The following is a 25440-nucleotide window of genomic DNA, read 5'->3' on the forward strand; positions in this document are numbered from 1 at the left end:
AGCCAATAACTCCAGCCAGACATATTAATCTGTGGTGTCTAATACAACTATCCGTAAACATATACCATTACTTTGTGAAGAAAAACGGTAAATTTAGTTTCAAAATTCCCATCAAGAAAACCAGAGAAGGTGATAAGATTGCCATAGCTCAACAAAGAAGGAATTTATCTTTGTTTTCTTCTTACTTCACTTTTCACTTAAATTCTTTGGCAACCTAAGCTTTTTTGGAATGTGCCTATGTGCTATACTTGTAGAATCTAATAAGTGCCATGAACATTTAAAGAGATGTACTAAGTCTGTTACATAATTAGAAACTGCAGCAAAAACTGCTATATTCTACATGCATTGTGAGAGCTGATGATAATTTGGCACTATCTTGTGCACTGAAATATGATTAGTCATTAAAAAAAATTGACAAATGGTAACAAATGAGGTGATATCAAGATCTAATAGCTCTGAATCATCTTTTTTTATATACTCCAACTCATTTTGGATGAACTGTCCATTTTGTTTACTTTTCTAACTGCTGCTAGTGTTGTTGATAGGTGAACTTTATAATTTATGCCAATGGTTCTCAACCTTTTCTTCACTAAAGACCCCCTTTAAATACCTTTCGTGGCCCCAGACCATAGCCCCGGACCAGAAAGACTTAACCCAAGATTTAAATCATAGCATTTCTTCAAGCCTTCATGGAGCCCCTGTGACAATATTGTGGCTTCCCAGGGTTTCACGGACCACAGGTTGAGAATGACTGATTTATGCCATTGGATTTCTTTTAAGGGAAATGTTGAGGCTACTTCCCATGTAATACGTTGGTTTTTTTTTTTTCACTCTTAATTTACCCTTCAAATTATCCATTTTGCTGGGAAAAAAATCACAAAGACTTGTATTAAAGAGCAAGTAAACGAAATTATCATACAGTGTTATTGCACCCCCTCTGGGCCTTAGCATTTGTGTACTCACAAATTTACTCACTTCTATTTGACAGCTAAAAACCTTTGTGTTTCCCAATGGCTGCTCCAGTCTCATTTGTCATTTCCACTAGTAGCCTTTTAACATAGGTTCACCAGCACTAACCTCCTAATGAAGTTTTTTAAAAATGTCTTACATGTGCCCTGAAGTATAGGTTTTGGGGATTTATAACAGTTTTACCTTACACAGAGTTAAAATGAAGAATTTAGAACCTGCATGTGAGAGCTTGCATCTTTGTCCCTTTCTCCTGAAATCAATTACTTGTCATTCCTTTCATAGGTTCGGTCCATGCGACATCAATAGCAGCCTCTAGAGTGGAGCAGGCACTATCAGAGGTGGCTTCATCTTTGCAGAGTAGCACTCCAAAGCAGGGTCCTCTGCATCCTTGGATGACTTTGGCTCAGATCTGGCTTCATGCAGGTAATGGGACAGAGCAGTTGTTTCTTCTTCCCTATTAGCCCCAGGAAACTCTTTGCTGCATTTGGCAGGCCAGAATGTTTTATTGGATGTCAGCATAAAAACGCTGCTTAGAAGGATGCTTTTTCAGAATGTGGCATTTTGATTCATTTGAAGACAAGAACACAGCAATGCTTAATTTATGAAAACTGTGGATTAGAAGAAGGGAGCATTTAGTATTTAACAAGCTTGTCAGAAGGTTGACTCTCCCTGCTTTTTTCCCCAGCCACTGGCCAGAAGACGTTAAGGCATGGAAATGTAAGATGTCACACTGAAAATTAGGTGTGACATTATTTTCATGAACTTTAAAATGGCATTACTCAAGAAATATGTAGTTGGGACAGAAAGCAGCAGCTTTGGCAGAAAAGATAAATGCCACCTGAAAAATGTATCTTTTAAAGTGTTTTCTCAAAATGCATCAAAGGATAAGAATCACTAAAATAATTTTGGGAGAATTTTTGGGGAGGATATATATGTTTTATGGGGATAAATTAGTAGTTTAATTGAGAATTTTAGAAAGAGTTTCTGGCCATATCTTAATGCTTGGCTAATTTAGGTTTATATAAAATTGATCACTGCAGACAGGACAAAAATGTTCTCTCCTATGAGAAATAGCTACCAGTATATATATTCAGGAGCTCCAATAGTCTAATTTCAAAAATGCTATTTTTGATATAGTATGCTAGAAATGATATGTAATACTAGTAAGCTAATACTTATTAGCTTTCTAAAGAGAATAGTGTGTGGGAAAATAAAAGCAATCCCCGATTAACAGTTGGAACTGGTAAGGCAATAGATGATTAATCAGGTATCTATTCTGTCAAAGGCAGGCCCATCTATGCATGTTTACATTAGGCAGTTCACGTTGAGCTAATGTGAAATAATGGACTTTGTGAAGCTAGGTAAGAGCTCCCATTAGTCCACTTCAGATAATAATATCATTTCAAGGATTGTTAAAGTGGAAGAGTGGAGCATTTATACTTGTTTGAAGGTAGTAAAAATGCTATTGCTAGCTTGCTAGCTAGCTAAATAGATACATAGATGATAGGTAGATAGATGCATAGATACATAGATGATAGATAGATAGATGGATGATAGATTATGGATATTATGTAATTTTTACATTTTATTTATTTATTTATTTTATTTATTAGATTTTTATACCGCTCCCTCTCCCGAAGGACTCGGGGCGGTGAACAGCCAAAATTAAAAAACATACAATATAAACATTAAAATACATTTAAAACAGAATTAAATCCAAAATGGCTCCCCAATTTAAAACGCCTTACCCATGCCCCTATAAATAAGACGAATTTAAAATTTAAAAATTTAAAATTTAAAATTTCCACATTTAAAAAGGGGGAAGATTTAGGCATAAAATTTTTTTAGAGAGGGCTGTAGAAGCACTGCGAAGCAGTATATAAGTCTAAGTGCTATTGCTATTGAACGGTCACTAAATAAATGGTTGTAAGTTTGACAACTACCTGTATCAAATTAATTGATTGATTGATTGATTGATTGATTGATTGATTGATTGATTGATTAGATTACCATGGGTGCTAAGTAATAAAACAGTTACTGGTGCTGATCAAATATAAACATTTTGTATCATTTTATATCTATGTACACAAGTTAGGCAAAAAGCTGAAACCTGCTTGTTTTATAAATATATAAAGAAACCTGCTCTATGACCTAAAAGGACCATGAGCATTTGGTAATTAGACCTCTTAGTTTTTCCCTATCTTAAATCCTGTTAAACACTATTTTTAAATACTTCCAGAGTGACAGGGTTTATAGTAATGCTTTCTATGAAAGTATTATTCCCTTCCACTCCTATGACAGCAAACATATTTTTGCCTTTCCTGTGACGGCCATTACCAACTGGTTGCTGGGCATAACTAATTATTTCTGAGAAGCTAAATGTATTGTCCTAGTAGTACAAGCAATCCAGAATGCTCCATGAATTCTTCATGTGGAATAGCCGTTTTATCCACCTGTAATCCTTGGAGACTTGAATCTCATTTGCCTTTAACTTAATGGTGTTTTACAAAGTTAAAAACATAAAAACAGAGCAGAGACATCAGTAAAAGATTCTGTTAAATATATTGTTCATTTAAAATGGAGGTAGCAAGTATGAACCAGCATTTGTTGAAATTAAAATACTTTGCTAACCAGTGGCTGGAACATCTTCAACAAGGAAACTAGATGTACTTTTCTGACAAGGGTTGCTGAGAAGACATCCTTCTTGCCAGGTTTCTACTATGTTTATTTTTTATTTGATTTATATCCTACCTTTTGTAAATACGAGGTTACGGCAATGCACATAGTGTTCTCTCCTGGTCCCCCACTCCCACAACAGCAAATGTCTGAAAAATAAGTTGGACTGATAGAGAGTAAGTGGCCTAGAGTTACCCAGTGACTTTCCATGGCCATTAATAAACTAGAACCTGGACCTTTGTGCTCTCAGTCCAACATCTTAATTTCGGTTGGCAGATCAGAAAGAAGGCCTTTGCCAAACAGCTTAAAACAGGGTGATTTGTATGGAAAACTGCAGTCTAGTCAGTGAAAACCAACCTTTGAATTATGCCCAGAAATAGATTTGTAAACAGTAAAGTTTCTTCATCTGTTAGGTGTTATAAATTTAACATTATTTTGTGTATTAAAAAATATGTTAGTAAATTCTGGATTTAATGCTGAATTCATGCATTCAAATTCTGTTAATCATGGGAGGAGTATAATTGAAAATATAACCTAGAGTTATCAAAACGTCTATATTTTTCTTTTGAAACACCAATATTATAACATGAATGTTTTTCAGAATACATGTACACTCTATGATTTGTTTCCTTCACTGAAGCATAAAAGGATTAGCTTATTTTATATATATATAGTATATAACTAACTGATTTTTTTAAAAAATACAAGATTAAAAGATCAAGTTGGACAGCAAGTAAATTTAATAAATAAATAAACAGAAAAAGAAAAAAGCTCAAAAAAGAAAAAGAAAAAAGTAAGAAAGGAAAAGAATGACATGACTTTCTTTGGTATAGATACTAATAAAGAAAATAGCATCAAATTCTTATTCTAAGATTAACATATTTGATTTTTTTCTAGCATATAATATATTGATCCTTGTACTATTACTTCATTGTCATCAATTTAGGAGAGCATATTAATAATAACAACAAACAAGGAAAATTTATTATATTTGTTATTTACTGTAATTCTTAATTCTGCTGCCATTATGCTTTGTTTCAATAAAGAAACAACCAGGGCAGATACTATCATTATCATCATCATCTAATAAACTTGTAGGTTGCCCAATTCTCACTGATGCTGGGCAGCTCACATGAGTGACAGTTCTCTCTTTGTAATAGACGATGTGATTCCTCTAAGTCAGGGGTGTCAAACTCATGTTGTCATGGCGGCATCACGTGATGTATCGGGACTTTTTCCCCCTTCGCTAAACCGGGTGTTGGCGTGGCCAGTTCATGACGCATCTGGCTGTGGTTTGGGAGTTTTGACAGCCCTGCTCTAAGTCCCAGTTTTTTTTTAAAAAAACTGATTCTGCATATTGGAGAAGTCTGTATCTAGATAGGTAAACCAACATATAAATGGGTATGTATGAGAGCCCCATGCTCTCTACATGGGGCTCCCCTTGAAGAGCACTCAGAGGCTCCAACTGGTCCAGAATGCGGCTGCGTGGGTGATTATGGGAGCGACACGACGCACCCATGTAACACCACTCCTGCGCGAGCTGCACTGGCTCCCGGTGGTCTTCCGGGTGCGATTCAAGGTGCTGGTTACCATTTTTAAAGCGCTCCATGGCTTAGGACCTGGGTACTTACGAGATCGCCTTCTGCCACCGATAGCCTCCCACCGGCCAATACACTCCCACAGAGAGGGACTCCTCAGGATGCCATTGGTCAAACAATGTCGACTAGTGACCCCCAGGGGGAGAGACTTCTCTGTGGGGGCACCTGCCCTCTGGAATGAACTGCCCTCGGAGATTCGTATGATCCCTGACCTACGTATCTTTGCCGTGCCCTTAAGACTTTACTGTTTCAATAGGCTGGGCTGGCTTAAGAATGAATTTTAATGGGTGTTTTAGTTTTTAATATAGGGCCAAATTATTTAATATGTTTTAAACTGTTTTTTAAATTTTATGGATATATGTGTTTTATTGTGGCTATACACCGCCCTGAGTCCCTCGGGAGAAGGGCAGTATAAAAATTTAAATAATAAATAAATAAATAATAAATATTCAAAAACTCAAAGCAGCAAATAGCTCTTTTTGGTCCCTGTCTAATTCTTCTTGCATCAACTTTGAATAAACTTTGAATAAATATTGTGGCATAGTAGAAACAATCAGATAGGAGAGGAGAGCTTAAACTACTCATCCGTGAAGCTCATTAGCTGATCACTAATATAGTTGCTAAGATTCTAGAAATATACTAGTCAAAGAGGATTAACAGGAGTGGGAAACCTATGTTTCACCCTCAGAAACCTACAATATTGTGACATCAAAATTCAGTGGTAAGTTGTCAAACTACAATGGCTTAAATTTGTACCGTATTTTCCGGCGTATAAGACGACTTTTTAACACATGAAAATCTTCTCAAAAGTCGGGGGTCGTCTTATACGCCGGGTGTCGTTCTCCTGTAACCAGGCAGACCAGCCCGAAAGGCTCTGACGAGCCTTAAATGGCTCTGGCGATCCCAGCTCTGGCGATCCCAGCTCTGACAATCCCAGCTGAGTTCCCTGCAACTCAGCTGGGATCGCCAGAAACCATGTGAAAGGAAAAAAGTTTTTTCCCTTTTACTCTGAGGATCCCTGCTCTGACGATCCCAGCTGAGTTCCCTGCAACTCAGCTGGGATCGCCAGAAACCACGTAAAAGGGAAAAAGTTTTTTACCTTTTACTCTGAGGATCCCAGCTCTGACGATCCCAGCTGAGTTCCCTGCAACTCAGCTGGGATCGCCAGAAACCACGTAAAAGGGAAAAGGTTTTTTCCCTTTTACTCTGAGGATCCCAGCTCTGACGATCCCAGCTGAGTTCCCTGCAACTCAGCTGGGATCGCCAGAACCATGTAAAAGGGAAAAAGTTTTCCCCCTCCAGCTTGCTTACCTCAGCTGCTAGTCGCAACGCTTGCCTTGCTTTGCTTGCCTGAATCTATTCAGGCAAGCAAGCAACTCCCTGCCTGCAATCAAGCAAGGAGTTAGTTGTGGACTTCAACTCCCAGAATTCCTCAGCCAGCAAAGCGCTGGCTGAGGAATTCTGGGAGTTGAAGTCTACAAGTCTTAAAGTTGCCAAAGTTGGAGACCCCTGTTCTATTGGGTAAGTTTTTTTCCTCTTTGGGAGCTTTAAAAAAAATAGTCAATTGGGGTTTTTTTAGTTGTTCTTTTTTAGACCTAGCCATTTAAAGTTTAGGAAGTTTTAAATTTAGCTTTCATATAAAAATAAAAATAAAATAAAATAAAATAATATTTGTGCAGCTTTCTGAGATTTAGTGTGTTTCTGTAGTGTTTCACTCCAACTACACAAACACACAAAATCTCACAAAGCTGTATGTGGAATTTTGTGTGTGTAAAGTGTGAAAGTTGGTTTTTTGGACTTTTTGTGGCTGTGTGAGGTTCCTGCTTGTTGCAGGGGCCATTTTGGATCTAGCACAGCTGCTTTTACATTGTGGGTGAGCCAGTTGTGTTGTGTTGTGTGTGTTTAGAGTGTGAAAGTTTTTTGGGGGGGCTTTTTGTGGCTGTGTGAGGTTCCTGCTTGTTACAGGGGCCATTTTGGGTCTAGCACAGCTGCTTTTACATTGTAGGTGAGCCAGTTGATGTTTTTTAATTTTTATTTGGTGTGCATTGGAAGAGGGGCAGTCTTATATGGCGAGTATAGCCCAAACCCTATATTTTAACAGGAAAAGTTGGGGGTCGTCTTATACGCCCAGTCGTCTTATACGCCGGAAAATACGGTACTTTAAAAAGAGCAGTGAAACAAATGCATTAAATATCCAATAGGGGTGTGTGTGTAATATATTATAGGGGTTATGTATGAATATTTAAGCCATGCCCACTGCTGTAGTGTCATAAAGTCATTGCTATATTCTATGAAATCCTGGGAGGAAAAAGAAGACTGTGGAGTCCTTGGCACTCTGCACTTGGTTACTTCTTTGAAAGAAGAAGAATTTGCTAAAAAGAAATAGGAGTGTTCAGTTCTTTCAGGAGATCAGATTCTTTCAGGAGAAAGTAAGAAAGCTTATTTTCTCCAGCATTAACTCTCCAGAGCTTCTGAAAAAAATCATCAGTTCCATGGAATATTCAACTTGTTCCAGCACCTTATAAAATAAACATTTCCCAAAAGATTCAGAGAAGTAGACGGGAGATTCTATGCTTATAATGAATCAGGAATTACTTTACTGACTGTCAGTTTCTGGTCACTGACAATCACCAACCCGCAAGTAAAATTGCATTATATCTTTGTCCACAGTGATTAATCCAGGAGAGAAACAAACAGAAAACCTGTTTGCAGAGAGGTAAAAGGACAAGTATCATTTTAAAAAGTTCCTTAAAAATATTTTAAGTACAAGTAGTCCTCGACTTACTGAAAATTCAATAATAATAATTATTAATTACCACATAATTACGACCACAATTGAGCCCAAAATTTCTGTTATTAAATAAGACATTTGTTAAGTAAGTTTTGCCCAGTTTTATTACCTCAGTTGTGAATCACTGCAGTTGATAAATTTGTAACAATTGTTAAATGAATCAGGCTTCCCCATTGACTTTGTCAAAAGGTTGCAAATGATGATCACATGACCCCAGGACACAGCAATGGTCATAAGTATGAACCAGTTGCCAAGCATCTGAATTTTGATCTCAGGATCAACGGGATGCTACAAAGGTTGTAACTGTGAAAAATGATCATGTCACTTTTTTCAGTGCCATTGTTATCTTTGAACGGTCACTAAATGAACTGTTATAAGTTGAGTACTACCTGCACTAATCTTCTTTTGATATCCTAGATTTCATTTTAAAAAACCCACTCCATGACAATTGTTTCATCTCATCTCCCACTCAGTTACAAATATATGTTGCTTTTCTGTATCCTTAAACTGTCCACCGTGGACCTCACCCCATTCCTGAGAGGTCCGTAAAGGGGGCGTGCATAAGCGCAACAGCGTGCCTACCATTCCTGTCCTACTGTCCCCATTTATTTGTATTCATTTCCTTCATTCATGTCCATGTTCATATTTATACCTGCTATCTTGTACATGTTTGACAAACAAATAAATAAATAAATAAATAAAACCTGTCACATTTATCTTGACTTTGAAAGTTTATTCTTGTCTAACCACATATTTAAAGATACAGCACAATTATACCTCAGTGATAAATTACATAGAATATGAGATCTGTCATTTGTTTTCCAAACAGTTTAAAATTTACCTTAAAGCAGAATTTGATAATACTGGAATCATGCTAGGCAGGAGTTCATATGATATTCTAGATATAATTAACCGTCAGTTGCTGTTATTATTACACAGTGGAATCAAAAGGTGACAGGTGAAGTGACTCCATTCATGGCAAATTAATTCACAAGAAAAGTGGACAAAACAGAATACAAAGACTAGCTTGTCATCATTCAGAATTCAAAATAAGGTTTGTGGTCTGCAATAGTTTAGTTTAGTTTAGTTTATTTATATTTATATGCTGCCCTTCTCCCGAAGGACTCGGGGCGGCTCACAAAGATAAAACAATAAAACAATAAAATTACGACTAAAATACTCAATTAAAATCCCCAAAAGATTAGTTAAAACTCCCATCAGATCAGCAAATTTGTTGGAAAAGCCATGTCTTCAGATCAGCGCAGAAAGAGCGGAGTTCGGGGGCCATCCGGAGCCCAGTGGGTAAACCATTCCAGAGGGTCGGTGCGCCCACAGAGAATGGCCTCATCCTGGGTGCCATCAGCCGACATTGTCTGGCCGATGGGACCCGGAGGAGGGCAATCCTATGTGAGCGCACTGGGCGGTTGGAGGCAGGCAGAAGGTGATCCTGCAAGTACCCCGGGCCTATGCCATGAAGGGCTTTATAGGTAAGTACCAGCACCTTGAAGCGGATCCAAAGGACCACCAGTAACCAGTGCAGCTCGCGCAGGAGAGGTGTAATACGGGACTAACGTGAAGCCCCCATAACAACCTGCGCAGCCACATTCTGGACCAGTTGGAGCCTCCGGGTGCACCACAAGGGCAGCCCCATGTAGAGGGCATTGCAGTAATCCAAACGAGAGATGAAGAGAGCATGGGTGACTGTACGGAGGGCATCCCTGTCTGGGAAAAGGCACAACTGGTGCACCAAGCGAACCTGTGCAAAAGCCCCCCTTGTCACAGCTGTCAGATGGTCGACCAAGGACAGCCGCGAATCCAGGAGGATGCCTAGATTGTGAGCCTTTTCAGAGGGAGTGAGTAACTTCCCCCCCATCCGAAGTGATAGGGGCGCTAGACCATGAGATGCCGGTCTAGCGCCTGAGTAAAGGGTGGGAAGTCTGTCTACTCTTCATATTTATTCCGGTTATGTAAAATATACCTATTTACCTCAAGAAAGTTAGTAGGCTTAAACTTTGAAAAGGAAAAAAAAAGATGGGATGGGATGGGACGGACAGGATGGGCGGGACAAGGAGAGGAAAGTGAGTCTGACTACATTAAGGACTATTTGTGGTAATAAGAGTGGCAAAATACCAGTAGCTGTTCTGCTGCTTACATTTATAGTGACTTGGTCTCTATTGGGGGGGAGAGTGCCCCTTGGAATTATTGTTAGGCCATTGTAAGGATTATTTACGCTGTCTGGCAGATGGTCAATCCAATTCGCTGCACCTTAGATTCTGGTGAAGCAGGCTGAGGCACCTTGAGCATGATTTAATACTATGATTTTGGATAAGTTTGAGTCAGTGACTCCTAAGGAGGTGAACAGAGTTCTCTGCTGTCAGCTCAGTCACTTCTACTGGATCCAGGTCTCCTGGGTCATGAAAGAAATGAAGGAGATGACCCACAGTTGGTTCCATGCTGTAGTTTCAATCACTGTGATAGAGGGGATGATGCACTCTCAAGAGGCTGTCCTTGGACCCAAAAATCTTCAATAACTATCAACTATTAATCAGTTCCCAATCTTCCCTTTCTGGGCAGGTTGTTGAAAAGATAGATAGTTGCAGCTGGTGAAACTCCTACAAGAAACAGCTTAACTAGATACATTTCTGTTAGGTTTCAATATTAGGATTTAATACTGAGACAGCTTTGATCACACTTGTAAACAAACTGGCAGAGCATGGGGATGTCCATGCCCCACATAACATACTTTTTTTAAAAAAAAAATTTGATTTATATGCCGCCCTTCTCCGGAGACTCAGGGCGGTTTACAATGCGCTAACCAATAGCCTTCATTCTTTTGTATATTTATACAAAGTCAGCTTATTGCCCCCACAACTGGGTCCTCAATTTACCTACCTTAGAAAGGATGGAAGGCTGAGTCAACCTTGAGCCTTGGCGAGATTCGAACATGCAGTAATTGCAGGCATCTGGTCTTAATAACCAGCTTAATAACAGGGTGCCTTAGACCACTGTACTACCAAGGCTCTTGGTAGTATATATACTATATAGGGATCTTAGTGCATCTATCTTTGTGCTTCTTGAGCTCTTGGTGGATTTCAATACTTCTAAGCCAGCTTCATGGGTTGGGAATCTGGCGGGACCATTTTACTGCACTTCTTTCTTCAGTGACAGTTTCAATTGATATTGGTGGGTAGAGAGAAATTGTTCCCCAGGCCCCCTTTTTGTAGGATACCTCAAGATTCTATTCTCCTCTACTTTTCAACATCTAAATGAAACTGCTGGGTGAGGTAATCTGCCAGTTTGGGTTCAGTAACATCAGTATGCCCAATGTATGATGATGATACCCAATAATGATAGTTGTATATTGCAACTCTTGGCCAGCCAAGTTAGCCTGTTGAGACTCTACCCCTCGACAGTGTAGGCAGGCTATGAAGTTTTTGACAGGGAGAATCTGTCTCCAACTTGATCAACCAAAACCAAATGCTGTGCGTGTTTGGGCTACCCAGATCTGAGAATATTTTATCTCTGGCCTTGTATATGGTAGAACTTCGCAATCCAGATTACTATGCAATTTAGGGCAGGTGGGCAGAACAGGTGGCCAGGAAGCTTTATTTGGTGTCCCAAAGATACACCATTTCCTACATCAGGAGCTGTTCAGACTGTCACTTGTGCCCTCGTCACCTCACAGCTTGACTACCACAATGTAATCTATGTGAGGCTGACCTTGAAGATCATCCTGACACTTCAAATGATCCAGAATGTAGCAATGCAGGCAGTAATGGGAATGCCTTGCTATGTCCATATAACATTTTGCTTTGTGAGTGCACTGGTTGCCAGTGTATTACCAGGTGCAATTCAAATTGTTGGTTGCTACCTGTAAAGCCTTATATGGCATATGGTCTAGTTCAGTGATGGCTAACCTTTTTGCCATTGCGTGCCAGGAGAGGGGGGGCGCATGCGTGCGCAACCCCCTCCCCCCTGCTCCTGGCACATGATGGCCTGGTAGGCCTGTTTTTCTTTCCTACCTGGTTCCAGATCCTCTCTGTGTATCTGGGAAGGGCGAAAACAGCCTTTCCCACTCCTTTGGAGGCCCTACGGAGGCTGAAAGGGCCCATTTCCCATCTCTCGGTGGGACAGGACAGGACATTTTTTGCTGTCCCCAGCCTCCAGAACCTCTCTAGGAGTCTCTAGGAGCCTCTCTAGGTGTCTCTGGAGGCTGGGGACAGAAAAAAACGTCACTTCCTGTCCCAGTGGGAGTCGGGAAATGGGCCCTTTCAGCCTCCGTAGGGCCTCCAAGGGTGTGGGAAAGGCTGTTTTCGCCCTTCCCAGATACACAGAGAGGATCTGGAGCCAGGTAAGAAAGAAAAACGGGCCTTTCCCACCCCACCCCCAGGCCCTCCAGAGGCAGGAAACAGCCTGTTTCCCTACTTCTCGTGGGCCCAGAAGGCCCGAAAATCAGCTGGCCGGCGCGCACATGCGCCCCAGAGCTGAGCTGGCGTGCCCACTAATATGGCTACGCGTGCCACCTGTGGCACGCGTGCCATAGGTTCGCCATCACGGGTCTAGTTACTTCAGGGATTGCCTGTTTCCCACAATATCTGTCTGGTTGATCCCATCTGGCAGGATGGTGCTCTTTGGATGTCATCTATTGGGTTTCCGAAAGTGTGTCTTCTCTGTAGCAGCACTTGCCTTGTGGAATGAGTTTCCCCCTGAGATTCAATTATTCCTCACCTTACTGGTGTTTTGAAGGGCCTTGAAGAACGTGGTTCTTGGGCCAGGCTGTTAGTGAAAAAGAGTGAAGCCCTTTTCTTCTTTTTCTTTGTTCCTATCCAGGTTTGTTACATCCGCCATCTTTGTTCCTTTGTGTTGCTTTCTTGCTTTTAAATGTTTTTAACAATTTGTAAACCACCCAGATGAGGTCTGACTCTTGACCCATCAGGAGTCAGGCAAGATATAAGCATTAACAATAATAATTGCTGTGTTGTTGTTGTTGTTGGTAGTAGTTATAGCACCTGCTTAGATAGACAACATAGAGAAGATGAGTCCAAAAATTTAGCAGTGCTGGGACAGAAGCAACATCTGTTGAAATACAGTCATAAAGTATTGAAATCCGAGTGTGTTGTACATATTTTTTACATTGAGGAAGGAAAACATTGACAGGAAATAAAACAGTTTCTAATAGCTCTAAAAATTAACACCACTATAATAAAATGTGGACATAATTCAAACTGGGTTTAGAATTCTCGGCTGTTTATATTGCACATTTGTATGTTATGTATTTATTGTAATAGCTGCATATAAGTTTTTGTTTTAGGCTTCATCCATTTCCATATATGCGTTTAAAAAGGTCATCACACATTGTTTTAAAATTATTTTTACAAGCTGGGATCTTAAAAAAACTAGTCTAGTAATATCTGAGGAATTACATGGCAGTTCTAAAAAAATGTGATGTTCCCTTTGAGCAATCAACATGCATACCCCACTCCATAGCACAAACCATTTTTAAAAAATCTCTATACCCTGAGAGAAGAACAGCATTGAAACAATAATTTTACTAAAAACAAAGTTAAAGATTTCAGAACATGAATACTGCAGATATAAAAGAATCACAGTTGTTATATAATGCTTTAAAATGTTGACATCAGATCTTAAATAAAAATATCACCCTCTCCCTATTTTTAGTTATTCCTTTCATTATTTGATTGGGGTGGGAGGACTGCTGATACTACTTGGAGGGACAACAGATACTCTGCTATTTCAATGAATTAAATTTCTGGCCTCTGCAATAATGTGTCCGGTTTATCCTAGAATATTTTTTATGATTTTTTTTTTAAAGATACTAGAGCCAGAATAACTGATCTTCAATCAAAATTAGATACCAAAACTTGTAGTTCTGTTTTTATAGCTTCAACATGATCAAATATATACAGGTACCCTGTTTCCCCTAAAATAAGACATCCCCTGACAATAAGCCCAATTGGACTTTTTAGTGCATGCACTAAAATAAGCCCTCCACCCCGAAAATAAGCCCTCCCCGAAAAATATTTAAATGCATGAGTAGCCGGTCCCCGCCATTTGCTCTGGTTTCCTCCATGCACCCCAAAATAATAAGATCTCCCTGAAAATAAGGCCAAGCGCTTATTTCAGGGTTCAAAAAAAATATAAGACAAGGTCTTATTTTTGGGGAAACACAGTAACTAGATAGATTAATTGGGCCCCCCTAAGTAATTGACTGTTACAAACTATGGGTCTGGGAGTTATTTTTCTTTTAACTTCTATCATATTTATTTTCTCTTTCTTCCACCAAACAGTTTAAAAACTAATAAAAACATTACTAGGGAGCATCCGTCTGACAGATTAAGTACATTTTTAGATTACTTGATGAAAATTATTTTATTTAAAGAACATTAACTAAAATAAGACTAATATTTGGGATTCAGTTATTTATTTTCATGGAGGCAATAATCAGTTCATTTTCATGGAGACAAGAATGAATGATAATATATATTATGATAGAAATAAAAAACGTGCATGCTTTTTAAAATTAATATGAAGAGAAGACTTTGAAGTTGGCAAAAGAACAATAACTTAAGAAGTAAAATATTCTAAAGGAAAAAGCCTTCCACAGTGTATGATGTTAAGCTAGACAATACTTTTTGCAATATTTCCTAGTTTCAAGCTGTGTCAAAATGCTGGAGTCCCATAACATGTTATTTGAGACTCTTAGTTATTTAGCACATGTTTTAAAGTGCTGCAAGAAAATTTACTTTTGATACTAATAGTAATTGTAAGATTACAGTTCCTTTACAGTCACAGGCATATTTTATGATTATAGGGGCCCTATAATCTGATGAGGAAAGGAGTAATGGTAGATCAATCATAAAAAGAGTGGGCAAACATGTTTTCCCATATCGTGAATGGCTTCTTGCCTATGACTGCTTTTTTACTGGAAGTAATTTTCTGGAAAGCTGAGTGACAGCAAGATAAAAAGCATTTATACTTGTGGGAAATTGTTCATTCTTTTTTCTTTCTCTGCTTCCTGTTTCCAGCTGAAGTATACATAGGAATTAGAAAACCTGCAGAAGCCACTGCTTGTACTCAGGAAGCTGCTAACCTCTTTCCTATGTCTCACAATGTTCTCTACATGAGAGGTCAGGTAGCAGAACTTCGGGGAAATACTGATGAAGCCAAGCGCTGGTATGAAGAGGCCTTATCTATTAGTCCTACACATGTCAAAAGTATGCAAAGATTGGTAAGTTCAATTTATGCCGCATAATGTATAAAAAGATAGATTTATTGCTTAAAACACTATAGGAATATTTATCAATTCAATAATTAGAATGTATTCGACAACTGTAAAAATATATGTGGGATAAATTCTGTTAACATGAATTCTTGAGCCATTGGTATTTATCTGATCTGCAGTAGTTCTAATAACCACATTTAGAAAAGGAGAGAAACAAAATGTTTTTTAAATATGGTGATCTGTTTTATTAATGCTATAAAAATAAGAGAAAATATCTTATATATTTGAAATAAAATAATAACATTCTGTAGGAAATGGGCCCAGGGTTGTAAAACTGCAGCAGTTTCAAATTGTTCATTAATATATTCATTTAGTGTAGTGTAATGTAATGTTCTGTTCTATTCTATTCATTGGGTATTTATTTTATCTTATTGAAATCAATCAACTGAAATTAGAATAAAATACTAGCATGCCAACCATGGGTTTAATTTCACAATCCTGTAAATTGCTGGATATTCTCTGTGTTGTCTATATTCTATATTTCCCATGTATTTATAATTTCTTTTAAGTGTACATTATGAGTATTCTTGCTTTAGCTTGATGCCAGTTCATTTTCATAGTGCAAATAAACACTGTAAAAATTAAGAGGTCTTATAGTTATTACTTTATCTGCTTGCTCAGCACAGCTGAGATGAGACATCTCATTGCATGATTTTTTCTCACTGCAAATAGCTAGTTTCTAGCTAGCTATATCTGCACTATTATATGCATGCCCTTTCTCTTTGCTGGCAGCCTCAGCAGAAAGATTGTCTCTGTGCACATACAGAATTGGGAACAGCCTTGCAAAAAGATGCCTTAGCTGTCCTAAGCTCAGGGTGGCTTTAGCATGGTAGAAATGCTTTGCCAGTACAAATGCTTTATGAAATGTCTTTCCCAAATGCTTTGCACAACCCAATAAATATGTTATTAACTTCTTTTCTAGGTGGACCTTCAGTGAATGTACGAAATGTCTTAGATAATGTTTTTTAAAAGTTTCAAGAAAAATCTCTGATTAAATAAAGCAATATTAAAATAATGTTTAATAATACTTTTTATTTTTCTTTATGTGCATTGGTTATAAAACTTAGTGGTATCCCATTAGATCAGCTTTGCCTATGACAGCATCAATTTATAGAACAGCCTTTCTCAACCTTGGCAACTTTAAGCTGTGTGGACTTGGACTCCTAGAAAGCTGCCTGGGGAATTGTGGCAGTTGAAATCCACACGGCTTAAAGTTAAAGTTGAGAAATATTTGTTTAAAAAAACAGTTTGGCCATCATTCAGTCTATTCTATCTTTCACCCTATTTTGATCCTTTGTCTTAGCTTTAGAAGATGTTGAAATTCCTCTTTTAATAGAATAACCCAGTTGGAAGGGACTTTGGAGATCTTTTAATCCAACCCCCTGCGTAAGCAGGAGACCCTATACCAGTGATGGCTAACCTTTTCCAGACAGAGTGCCCAAAGTGTGTGCACGCGCACATTTGAATGTGCGCGTGAGCGTCCAAACCCCCAAAATGCAATGTGTGCATGGCCCCCGCGCATGCGCTCCACCCCTGCATGTGTGCGTAGCCCCACCCTCTGCATGCACACATGACACCCCCTACACATATGCACGTGGCACCCCGCATACACGGCAGAGACCCAAAGACCGGCTGGCTGGCGGGAGGCGCACGTGCATGCACAGCAGACCTGAACTGGGGCTACAGCTCATGTGCCATCAGAGAGGGTGCTGAGTGCCATAGGTTCACCATCACGGCCCTATACCATTCCAGACAAGCAACTGTCCATTCTTTTCTTAAAAGCCTCCAGTGATGAACCACCTACAATTTCTGAAGGCAAACTGTTCCACTAGTTAATTGTTCTCACTGTTAAGAATTTATCCTTAGTTCTAGGTTGCTTTTCTCCCTAATTAGTTTCCATCCATTGTTTCTTGACTTGCCTTTTGGTGCTTTGAAAAATAGGTTGACCCCTTCTTAAGAACAGCACTTAAGGAAGGCTGTTTGCTGTCAGTTTATATTCTGGTGGCTTGCCTATCAGTGTTGGTGGGGGCGGTCTTAGAGATTCTTTGGTTGGACTTTTTACTGTTGGCTCTTTGGCAGTTTCTTGATTGGGGTATTGTTTACTTGATTGTTGGTCTGAAGTTAACCTTGGAGTTAATCTATGCTGCTCTGGGTGCAGATTGCTGGTAAGAGGTGCTTCGTCTTTTTGTTCCCTTTTGGGCTGATGGATTATCTCTTTTGCATAGTCTGTAGATGATGTTAAAGACAGTCTTTATATGTATATGCTTCGCTACGAAACTGATCAGGCTTGATAAATCGACACTTACAGCTTGAAAATTAATGAGTAGTTACGATTGGTCTCTTCTCTCCCCTTCTCTCCCTCAGCCTTGCCCCACAGAACCCTATCCTATCCTACCCCCTTCTCTCCCTCAGCCTTGCCCCACAGAACCCTATTGTATCCTATCCTCTTCTCTCCCTCAGGCTTGCCCCACAGAAGCCTCCCCTATCCTATCCCCTTCTCTCCCTCAGCCTTCCCCACAGAAGCCTTCCCTATCCTATCCCCATCTCTCCCTCAGTCTTGCCCCACAGAAGCCTCCCCTATCCTATCCTCTCTCCCTCAACCTTGCCCCACAGAAGCCTCCCCTATCCCCTTCTCTCCCTTAGGCTTGCCCCACAGAAGCCTCTCCTATCCTATCCACTTCTCTCCCTTAGGCTTGCCCCACAGATGCCTCCCCTATCCTATCCCCTGGTTGCTGCTGTGAAAGTAAAAGTGAAAGTGAAACTCTTCTCCTCTGCTTGTGTTTTGCATTTGGAACAGATTTCTTTTCAGGTGGGGAGGGGGAGTAGAACTCCTTAGCATCAGAGCAGGTTAATCATAACATAGGAAATACTAATGCTCTGATGGTCATTTCGAAAAATCCTTTCTTAGTGAGCACCTAGAAGCCAAGAGGAACATATGTGGCAAATTTCACGTTTGTAGGCTTTACGGTTCTGGAGATTTTGTGATTACAGTGTGAGTGGTTTTTGCATTTATATATATAGATAAGTATAAAATATATAAGATATAAGATACAAAGAGAAAATAACTGGACTTTACAAAGATATGTTGAAGAAAAAAACAGGATCTTCAGAATTTTATCACGGAAAAGCTTGTGTTCTTTTTGTCAAACACTTTCAAGTTGTTTAACGGTGTTATAGTTTATGAAACAGTATTCTGCAAGCATAGAATTAGAACAGTGTGGGAACTAGAGTAAGGATTGTATCCTAGATATCATGTCTGTGTTATAATTCACATTCTCTACTGTGGGAGACAAAAGTACTTCATCACAAAATTATCCTTTGCTAGTTAAGTTAATAACATTAGACTTATTATATATTGATCTGTCCAATGTAATTTCGTTGTGTTAAAACTTCATTTCAGAATGCTTATTCAAATTAAACCTGTAGTGCATAGAGCTCAATTGAAGAATTATAATTCTCCACTTTATCTGACTTCTTTATTCAAAATGAAAAGCTTGTTTCCTCAAAGGCTTCTATAAATTATTCAGATAGGTTTTTCCTCATACATTCCTGAGGGAACGTATAAGACAAAAAATTACAAAGGAACAGAGAATACAGGGAAGTATTTTTATGTTACCTTTCTGGCTTTTCAAGATAATTGAACACATTGATGAATGCCAAAGGGTGCCTTGTAAAGAAGGTAGGCGTTGTACCCGAAGTAGTACACTTTCATTAAATAAAGGCTGCATATTACAATGTCTTTCTTTTCCATTTGAATTCACTTGAAATAAAGGGCCTCTACACGCACAGTGCATTCCCCCAGAGGCTCTCTGCTTGTTCATAAAGGGTAGAAGTTCTTGTTCAACAGGAAACAGACAAGGAAAAAATTCCCTTAAAGCTGAAGGTGCTTCCAGTTTCTTTACTGTAGTGTTCCAGGATAATTTTTGAAGTACTGGGCATATTTTCTATACCACCTATATTGTTAGAGTTTAAAAATAAAAGAAATAGAAGGCAGGCATACATGAAAACAAAATATCAGTGCCAAATATCACCTGACTTTCCAAAATGCTTCTAAGTCCAAGATGGAGCCCATTAGCTTAGTGGGTCCCGTGCTTAGTTTGTAGTCTGTCCAGAAAAAATGATTGGGATAGTGATTGGTAAGGAGAGGGTAGTGGGTCATATTTTATTGAAATAATTCTTTTAACATGCTTACAGTATATACTCCATGGTAGTTGTTCTCTGAATGCTTAAGGTTCTGTGCAGCCATTGTGTAAGAGTATCTAGAAATTTGTATAGAGCAGTTGGCAAGAATAGTGGGAATAAAACCAGAATCACCACTTAAGGCCTTCAGACAGATACATATTTGGATCCATGTTCTTTAGAAAAACACTAAGTTTATGTACTGAGTCATTGAATGTCAAATTGCATAAAAATAAATAAATATAAATATCTTTTGGTTTAGTATGTTAAAGACATATGCTATAGGAATAGTGAGCCTCCAGTCATGACAGGACCACTAGATCCCTCACAGGCATTTATTTATTCATTTATTCATTCATTCATTTAAAAGATTTGTATAGCACCATAATCTGGGTGGCTCACAAACAATAGTAAAACAATACTATACATCAAGAGGCTTTCTGCAGTTCTCTTACTATGAAACTAGAATATTATTTCTCTCAAATCAGCTGATTTTGTATAATCTATCCATTATGTAGATTGTTTCTTGACAATGAAGCAGACTGCTGGGCCCTAAGGACTGAACGGGGTCATTGAGCAAAATATATCTTTATGTACTACTATGTGAATCTTCCTGTAATTAAATATCTGGGATAGACAGAGTGACGAGGCTTCCTAACTTACAGAATGATAATCAGGGCTGAAGAAGGGGCATGAAGGCTTTCTTCAACTTTTATCTACCTTTTCTGTAGAAATGCTTAATGCCTTTAGCAAGAAATGGACAAGAAGTTCTTATATTTCACTTAAGAGGCAGTTTGGTGTAGAGATTAAGGCCCTAGGCTAAAAAGTGGAAGACCATGAGTTTTATCCTGCCTTAGACATGGAGTCGGATGGGTGATCTTGAGCCAGTCCCTCACTTTCAGCCCTAGGAAGAAGGCAATGGCGAACCATCACCAAAACTTTTCCCAAGCAAACTGCTTTGTTTTCTGACAACTGACTTGTCTAGGCAGTCGTCAGGAATCAGCGCTGACACAAATGCACAAAAGAACCCCCAAAATTTTCACATAACATGTTTTATTCCAAAACTGTTGCTTTCCCAATTTATTAAAATGGATGCTAATGTGTCTTTCATTCATTGTTTATATAATCAATACCTATCCTGTAGGTAGTTCCTAGTATAACGTTAAGTAGAATATTTTATTGTGGCCTGTGGTGAATATCATATTTCTCTGTCTATTTCGGTGGTTCCCAACCTTTTTTTGGCCATGCCCCATCTAAGCATCTCTAAAATCCTGATGCCCCCCCCCCGTGACATATAATTCTTCGAGTCTTGTCTATGCATATATTAAAAAGTGTTGCTAAGGTCTAGACTCTAGATACCACATATTTTCAAATTGCCCCTATTAAAAATCAAATTGCCCCCCTGTGGGCCGTGGGCCCCACGTTGGGAATCACTGGTCTATTTGAATAAACTTATCCTTTTCACTGAAAACATGCCTTGGGGCTCCTGGGCTGCTGTTAGTCTGGGTGGGGGGGGAGGAGAAGGTATACTGCTTCTGCAGTAGTAATTAAAAGTGATGATTTTAATTGATAATACATTGAATAAATGCAATTAATCTCACTTGGGCAAAAATGTATCTTCAAACAGGTCAAAGGTCCTTGCTCTTGTTTTCACTTGGCTGCCTCCATGTTTTTTTGAAACCTGTGATCTACTAGCTCGCTCAATAATTTGTTGGACTCTTCATTTCCTGTGCTTGATTTAACAAATAGAAAGCTTCAAAGTATGTTACCATATTTACCAAATTCACACATTTACTAATGAATCAGAAATTAAATTTTCAGGGTCGCAACGAAGTAATGAAATCAGTTCACTAATGCAGACAAAGACATTGTTTTATTTTATCATAAATATAAAAATCTTTGGTTTAGGACTCCATATCTTAGATGGACAGATTACTGGTGGTGATGGAAAACAACAGATACAGGGAGTTAATTTGCTAAGTCAGTGGTGCTCTTAGGAAATGCTGATCAGACAGAGCATGGGAGATTTTATGCAATTGAGAAATCATTTTGTTTTGGCAGTAGCACAAGATTTAATAAACAGTTTTAGAGCAACTTTGGATAAAAGGAAGAAATTTAATTAACCACACCTCTTGTGTTAATTAACCACGCCTCTTCTGTTCAAAAAAGCCTTGGTAGTACAGTGGTCTAAGGCACCCTGTTATTAAGCTGATTATTAAGACCAGCTGCCTGCAATTACTGTAGGTTCGAATCTCGCCAAGGCTCAAGGTTGACTCAGCCTTCCATCCTTTCTAAGGTAGGTAAATTGAGGACCCAGTTGTGGGGGCAATAAGCTGACTTTGTATAAATATACAAAAGGATGAAGGCTATTGCTGAGCACATTGTAAAGCCGCCCTGAGTCTCCGGAGAAGGGCAGCATATAAATCAATTTTTTTAAAAAAAACATTTATATGAAGCCGCTGGGAGAGATCATCCGTGGTTTCGGGGTGAGGTATCATCAGTATGCCGATGATACCCAGCTTTTTATATCCACCCCGAACCAGCCCAGTGATGCCCTCGACGTGATGTCCCGGTGCCTGGAAGCGCTACGGGTCTGGATGGGGAGGAACAGGCTTTGGCTCAACCCTGCCAAGACCGAATGGCTGTGGATACCGGCATCCCGGTCCAATCGAGAGGTTCCATCTTTGGCTATAGGGGGCGAGGTGTTACCCCCTGTAGACAGGGCACACAACTTGGGTGTCCTCCTGGACTCATGGTTGAGCTTAGAAGATCATATAACAACCATGACCAGGGGGGCGTTTGCCCAGGTGCGCCAGTGCGCCCCTATTTGGACCAGGATGCCCTATGCACAGTTACTCATGCACTGGTCACCTCCCGTATTGACTACTGCAATGCTCTCTATTTGGGGCTGCCCTTGAGGACCACTTGGAGGCTTCAGCTGGTACAGAATGCGGCCGTGCGGGTTGTGATGGGAGGGTCCCGATACTCCCATGTTACACCTCTCCTGCGCGACTTGCATTGGTTGCCAGTTGCCCTCCGGGTGAGATTCAAGGTGCTGGTGATGACCTATAAAGCCCTACATGGCTTAGGCCCAGGATATCTGTCAGACCATCTGCAACCAGCAACAGCTTCCCATCGCCCGGTGCATTCTCACAGGGAGGGCCTACTCAGGGTGCCTTCGGCTAGACAATGTCCGCTGGCGACCCCCAGAGGTAGAGCTTTCTCTGTGGGCGCACCCACCCTTTGGAATCAACTCCCCCTGGGGCTCCGGTTGGCCCCTGACCTTCGCACTTTCTGCCGCGAACTAAAAACATGGCTGTTCAAATTGCCCAGCCTGGACTGATGGGGTTTTGATTATTTTTAATGTGTTTTATGGGTTTAATATGTATTTTTAACATGTTTTTATTGGATTGGGATTGTATTTTTTAATTGTTGTGAGCCGCTCTGAGTCCCATGGAGATAGGGCGGCATACAAATCAAATTAAATAAATAAATAAATAAAATAAATAAATAAATCTTGATTGGTTAGGGATATTTGTCAATTTTTAGCAGATACAGTCTGTTTTTAACCACATTTTTTTAGTTCACTGCCTTTCGTATTTATGACTTCTGTTATAAAGAGACATTTTCATTATCCTTCCCCACTTTGTCAATTTCTCTTTCCTAAGTAACTGGTTTATATGGGAAGAAGAGCAAGGGTGAAGCATACACAAGGTCCGTTTCATTTATTAATATCTGAGTCAATATTCTTAGTCTGCTGAAAAGAATTAATGACTGAACAATTCCAACCCAGTAGAGTTTCTTGTCTTGACCATCCAAATGATGTTCAGTGAATTTGGGATCAAATCTAAAGCTGCTTCACTGAGAATAGCATAGTAATTATTTTCAGTTGTGCATGCCATCCTGTTGAAAATGCAGTACAAGTAGTCGTCGATTTACAACCACAACTGAGCCGAAAAATTATGTTGTTAAGTGAATTACACATGGTTGTTAAGTAAATCTAGATTGCCCATTGATTTTGCTTGTCAAAACGTCACAAAAGGTTATCACATGACCCTTATAATAGTGGCAGTGGGACACTGCCACTATTATAAGTACATGCCAGTTGCCAAGTGCCCAAATTTTGATCATGTGGCTGTGGGGATGCTGTAATAATCGTAAGTTTGAAAAATGATGATAAATCATCTTTTTCAGTGCCGTTAACTTTAAATGGTCACTAAATGAATGGTTGTAAATCAAGGACTACCTGCATAAATTTGTAACACTTAGCTTTCATCTCTGGTTATGTTTGTATGTTACCTGTGAATGTATAGATACATAAATCACTCAAATCTTTAACATTCTAAAGTAAATACAGATACAGTTTATCACATTTGTCTGATAAGATTTGGATTCTCTATATAACGAATGATTCAATTCTTATTTTAAATAGCAGTAGTTAAAAGTAAGCAATCTAAAAATGAGGGGGGAACTACCTGGAGACACAATGTGCATTGCAGATCCCTTAACTTAGTGATAAGGTGTTTGCTCTAAATAAAAACATCTTTCTTATTAATGCCCACTGTTCTTTTTCTCAACAGTGCTCAACTAATACCATGAATTTATTATCTTCTTTTAATCAAAAAGATTCCCATCATCTGGGAAGTAGTGTTTTTTTTAATGGTCCCTAAATCTAAAATGCTACATGGCAAGTCATGTAATTTACCTTTCCATTTATTGTGTCCATTATATGTTATCTTTGGAAAAACCATTTTGCATTGCTGATCAGTTTCATGGTCATTTGAACAGAAGCAATTTTATGCTGATCTGTTCCTGTATATGAAAAATGATTAACAGCACTAATGAAATAACATAGAAAGTAGGACAACGATTAATTGGATTATTTGGATTATATTGAATTAATTGAATAATTGCCATTCAGAATACAAAGCCACTCACTCTAATTTGATATTATTTTGTGTCAGCTCATCTTAAATGGCTCTTATTGAGGTTTACCTGATTTCTGTTATGGATTACAATTCACTTTTGATGTTTTATAATGAGTATATTAAATGATGTGTGCTGTCTAAAAAAAGAGATTTAAAAAATCTAACCAATTCCACATAATACAAAAAATGCTTAACTTTTATTTTATTTATTTATTTATTATTTATTTATTACATTTTATGTTGTTTGTCTCACTGGTACAGTGACTTGGGGTGGCTTAATGCAAATACTTTCTTCATTATATCAGCACCAGTCTTCGCATTTCAAATTTAACTTTTTAACATTTTTAATGTTACATACAATCATTTGATGAAGCAGTTTTAGTCATCTGGGATTAATTATGTAATCACAGTTTATAAGTATAGATAATGATGCTATTTTTATCATAAATAGGAACAGCATTAGTGGTACTTTTCAAAAAGTTTATAATTTTCTTATGCTGCATTCTGAACTTTTGTTATGAATGCAATTGCAATATTTGGATAGCCTTGTAAAATCTTTATCCTATGTCTTGTGCTATGCTACAGCATGCTACCATCTTTACAATATTATATGTCAGCCAAAATCCAAAATTGGATGAAATAATTAGTTTGTTTAATTCTTCTGATACCTACACCTTGACTCTATAATGCAAGTTGATTCATTGAACAAATTTATATCCCCTCCCAACTCACATAAAGTTGACCCTGGGAGGCTTATGACATTAAAATTCACAACATAAAAACCATAAAACCCTATTCCCACGGCAGCAGCAACACAGTAAAACCACTTGATTGGCTCCACCTTCATTTGGAGTCCCCAGACCACTGACAAAACCCCAGACCATCTCCAGGGCCTTTCTGAAATGCAGCAAGGTTCATCCAGGGAAGAGACCACCACCAGGAAGGCCTTTTTTCATGGTTCCATTAATGTACATCCCTAATAGATGGGACCTGCAA

At 38.9% G+C, this 25440-nt stretch overlaps 1 protein-coding gene across 8 annotated transcripts in view; it reads left to right on the plus strand.

The window, feature by feature from the left end:
* Positions 1–25440, plus strand: part of TTC7B (tetratricopeptide repeat domain 7B) — a 117720-nt gene that overhangs the window by 77151 nt on the left and 15129 nt on the right. For all 8 annotated transcript variants that reach the window (XM_034418313.3, XM_034418315.3, XM_034418316.3 and 5 more), the window contains 2 exons: positions 1252–1392; positions 15081–15283. In XM_034418313.3, the coding sequence (XP_034274204.2) occupies positions 1252–1392; positions 15081–15283 (344 nt within the window). The remainder of the gene's footprint in view (positions 1–1251; positions 1393–15080; positions 15284–25440) is intronic.

Source organism: Pantherophis guttatus, chromosome 1, assembly GCF_059756535.1.
Source record: "Pantherophis guttatus breed Tessera chromosome 1, ASM5975653v1, whole genome shotgun sequence".
In the NCBI taxonomy this organism is placed as follows: domain Eukaryota; kingdom Metazoa; phylum Chordata; class Lepidosauria; order Squamata; family Colubridae; genus Pantherophis; species Pantherophis guttatus.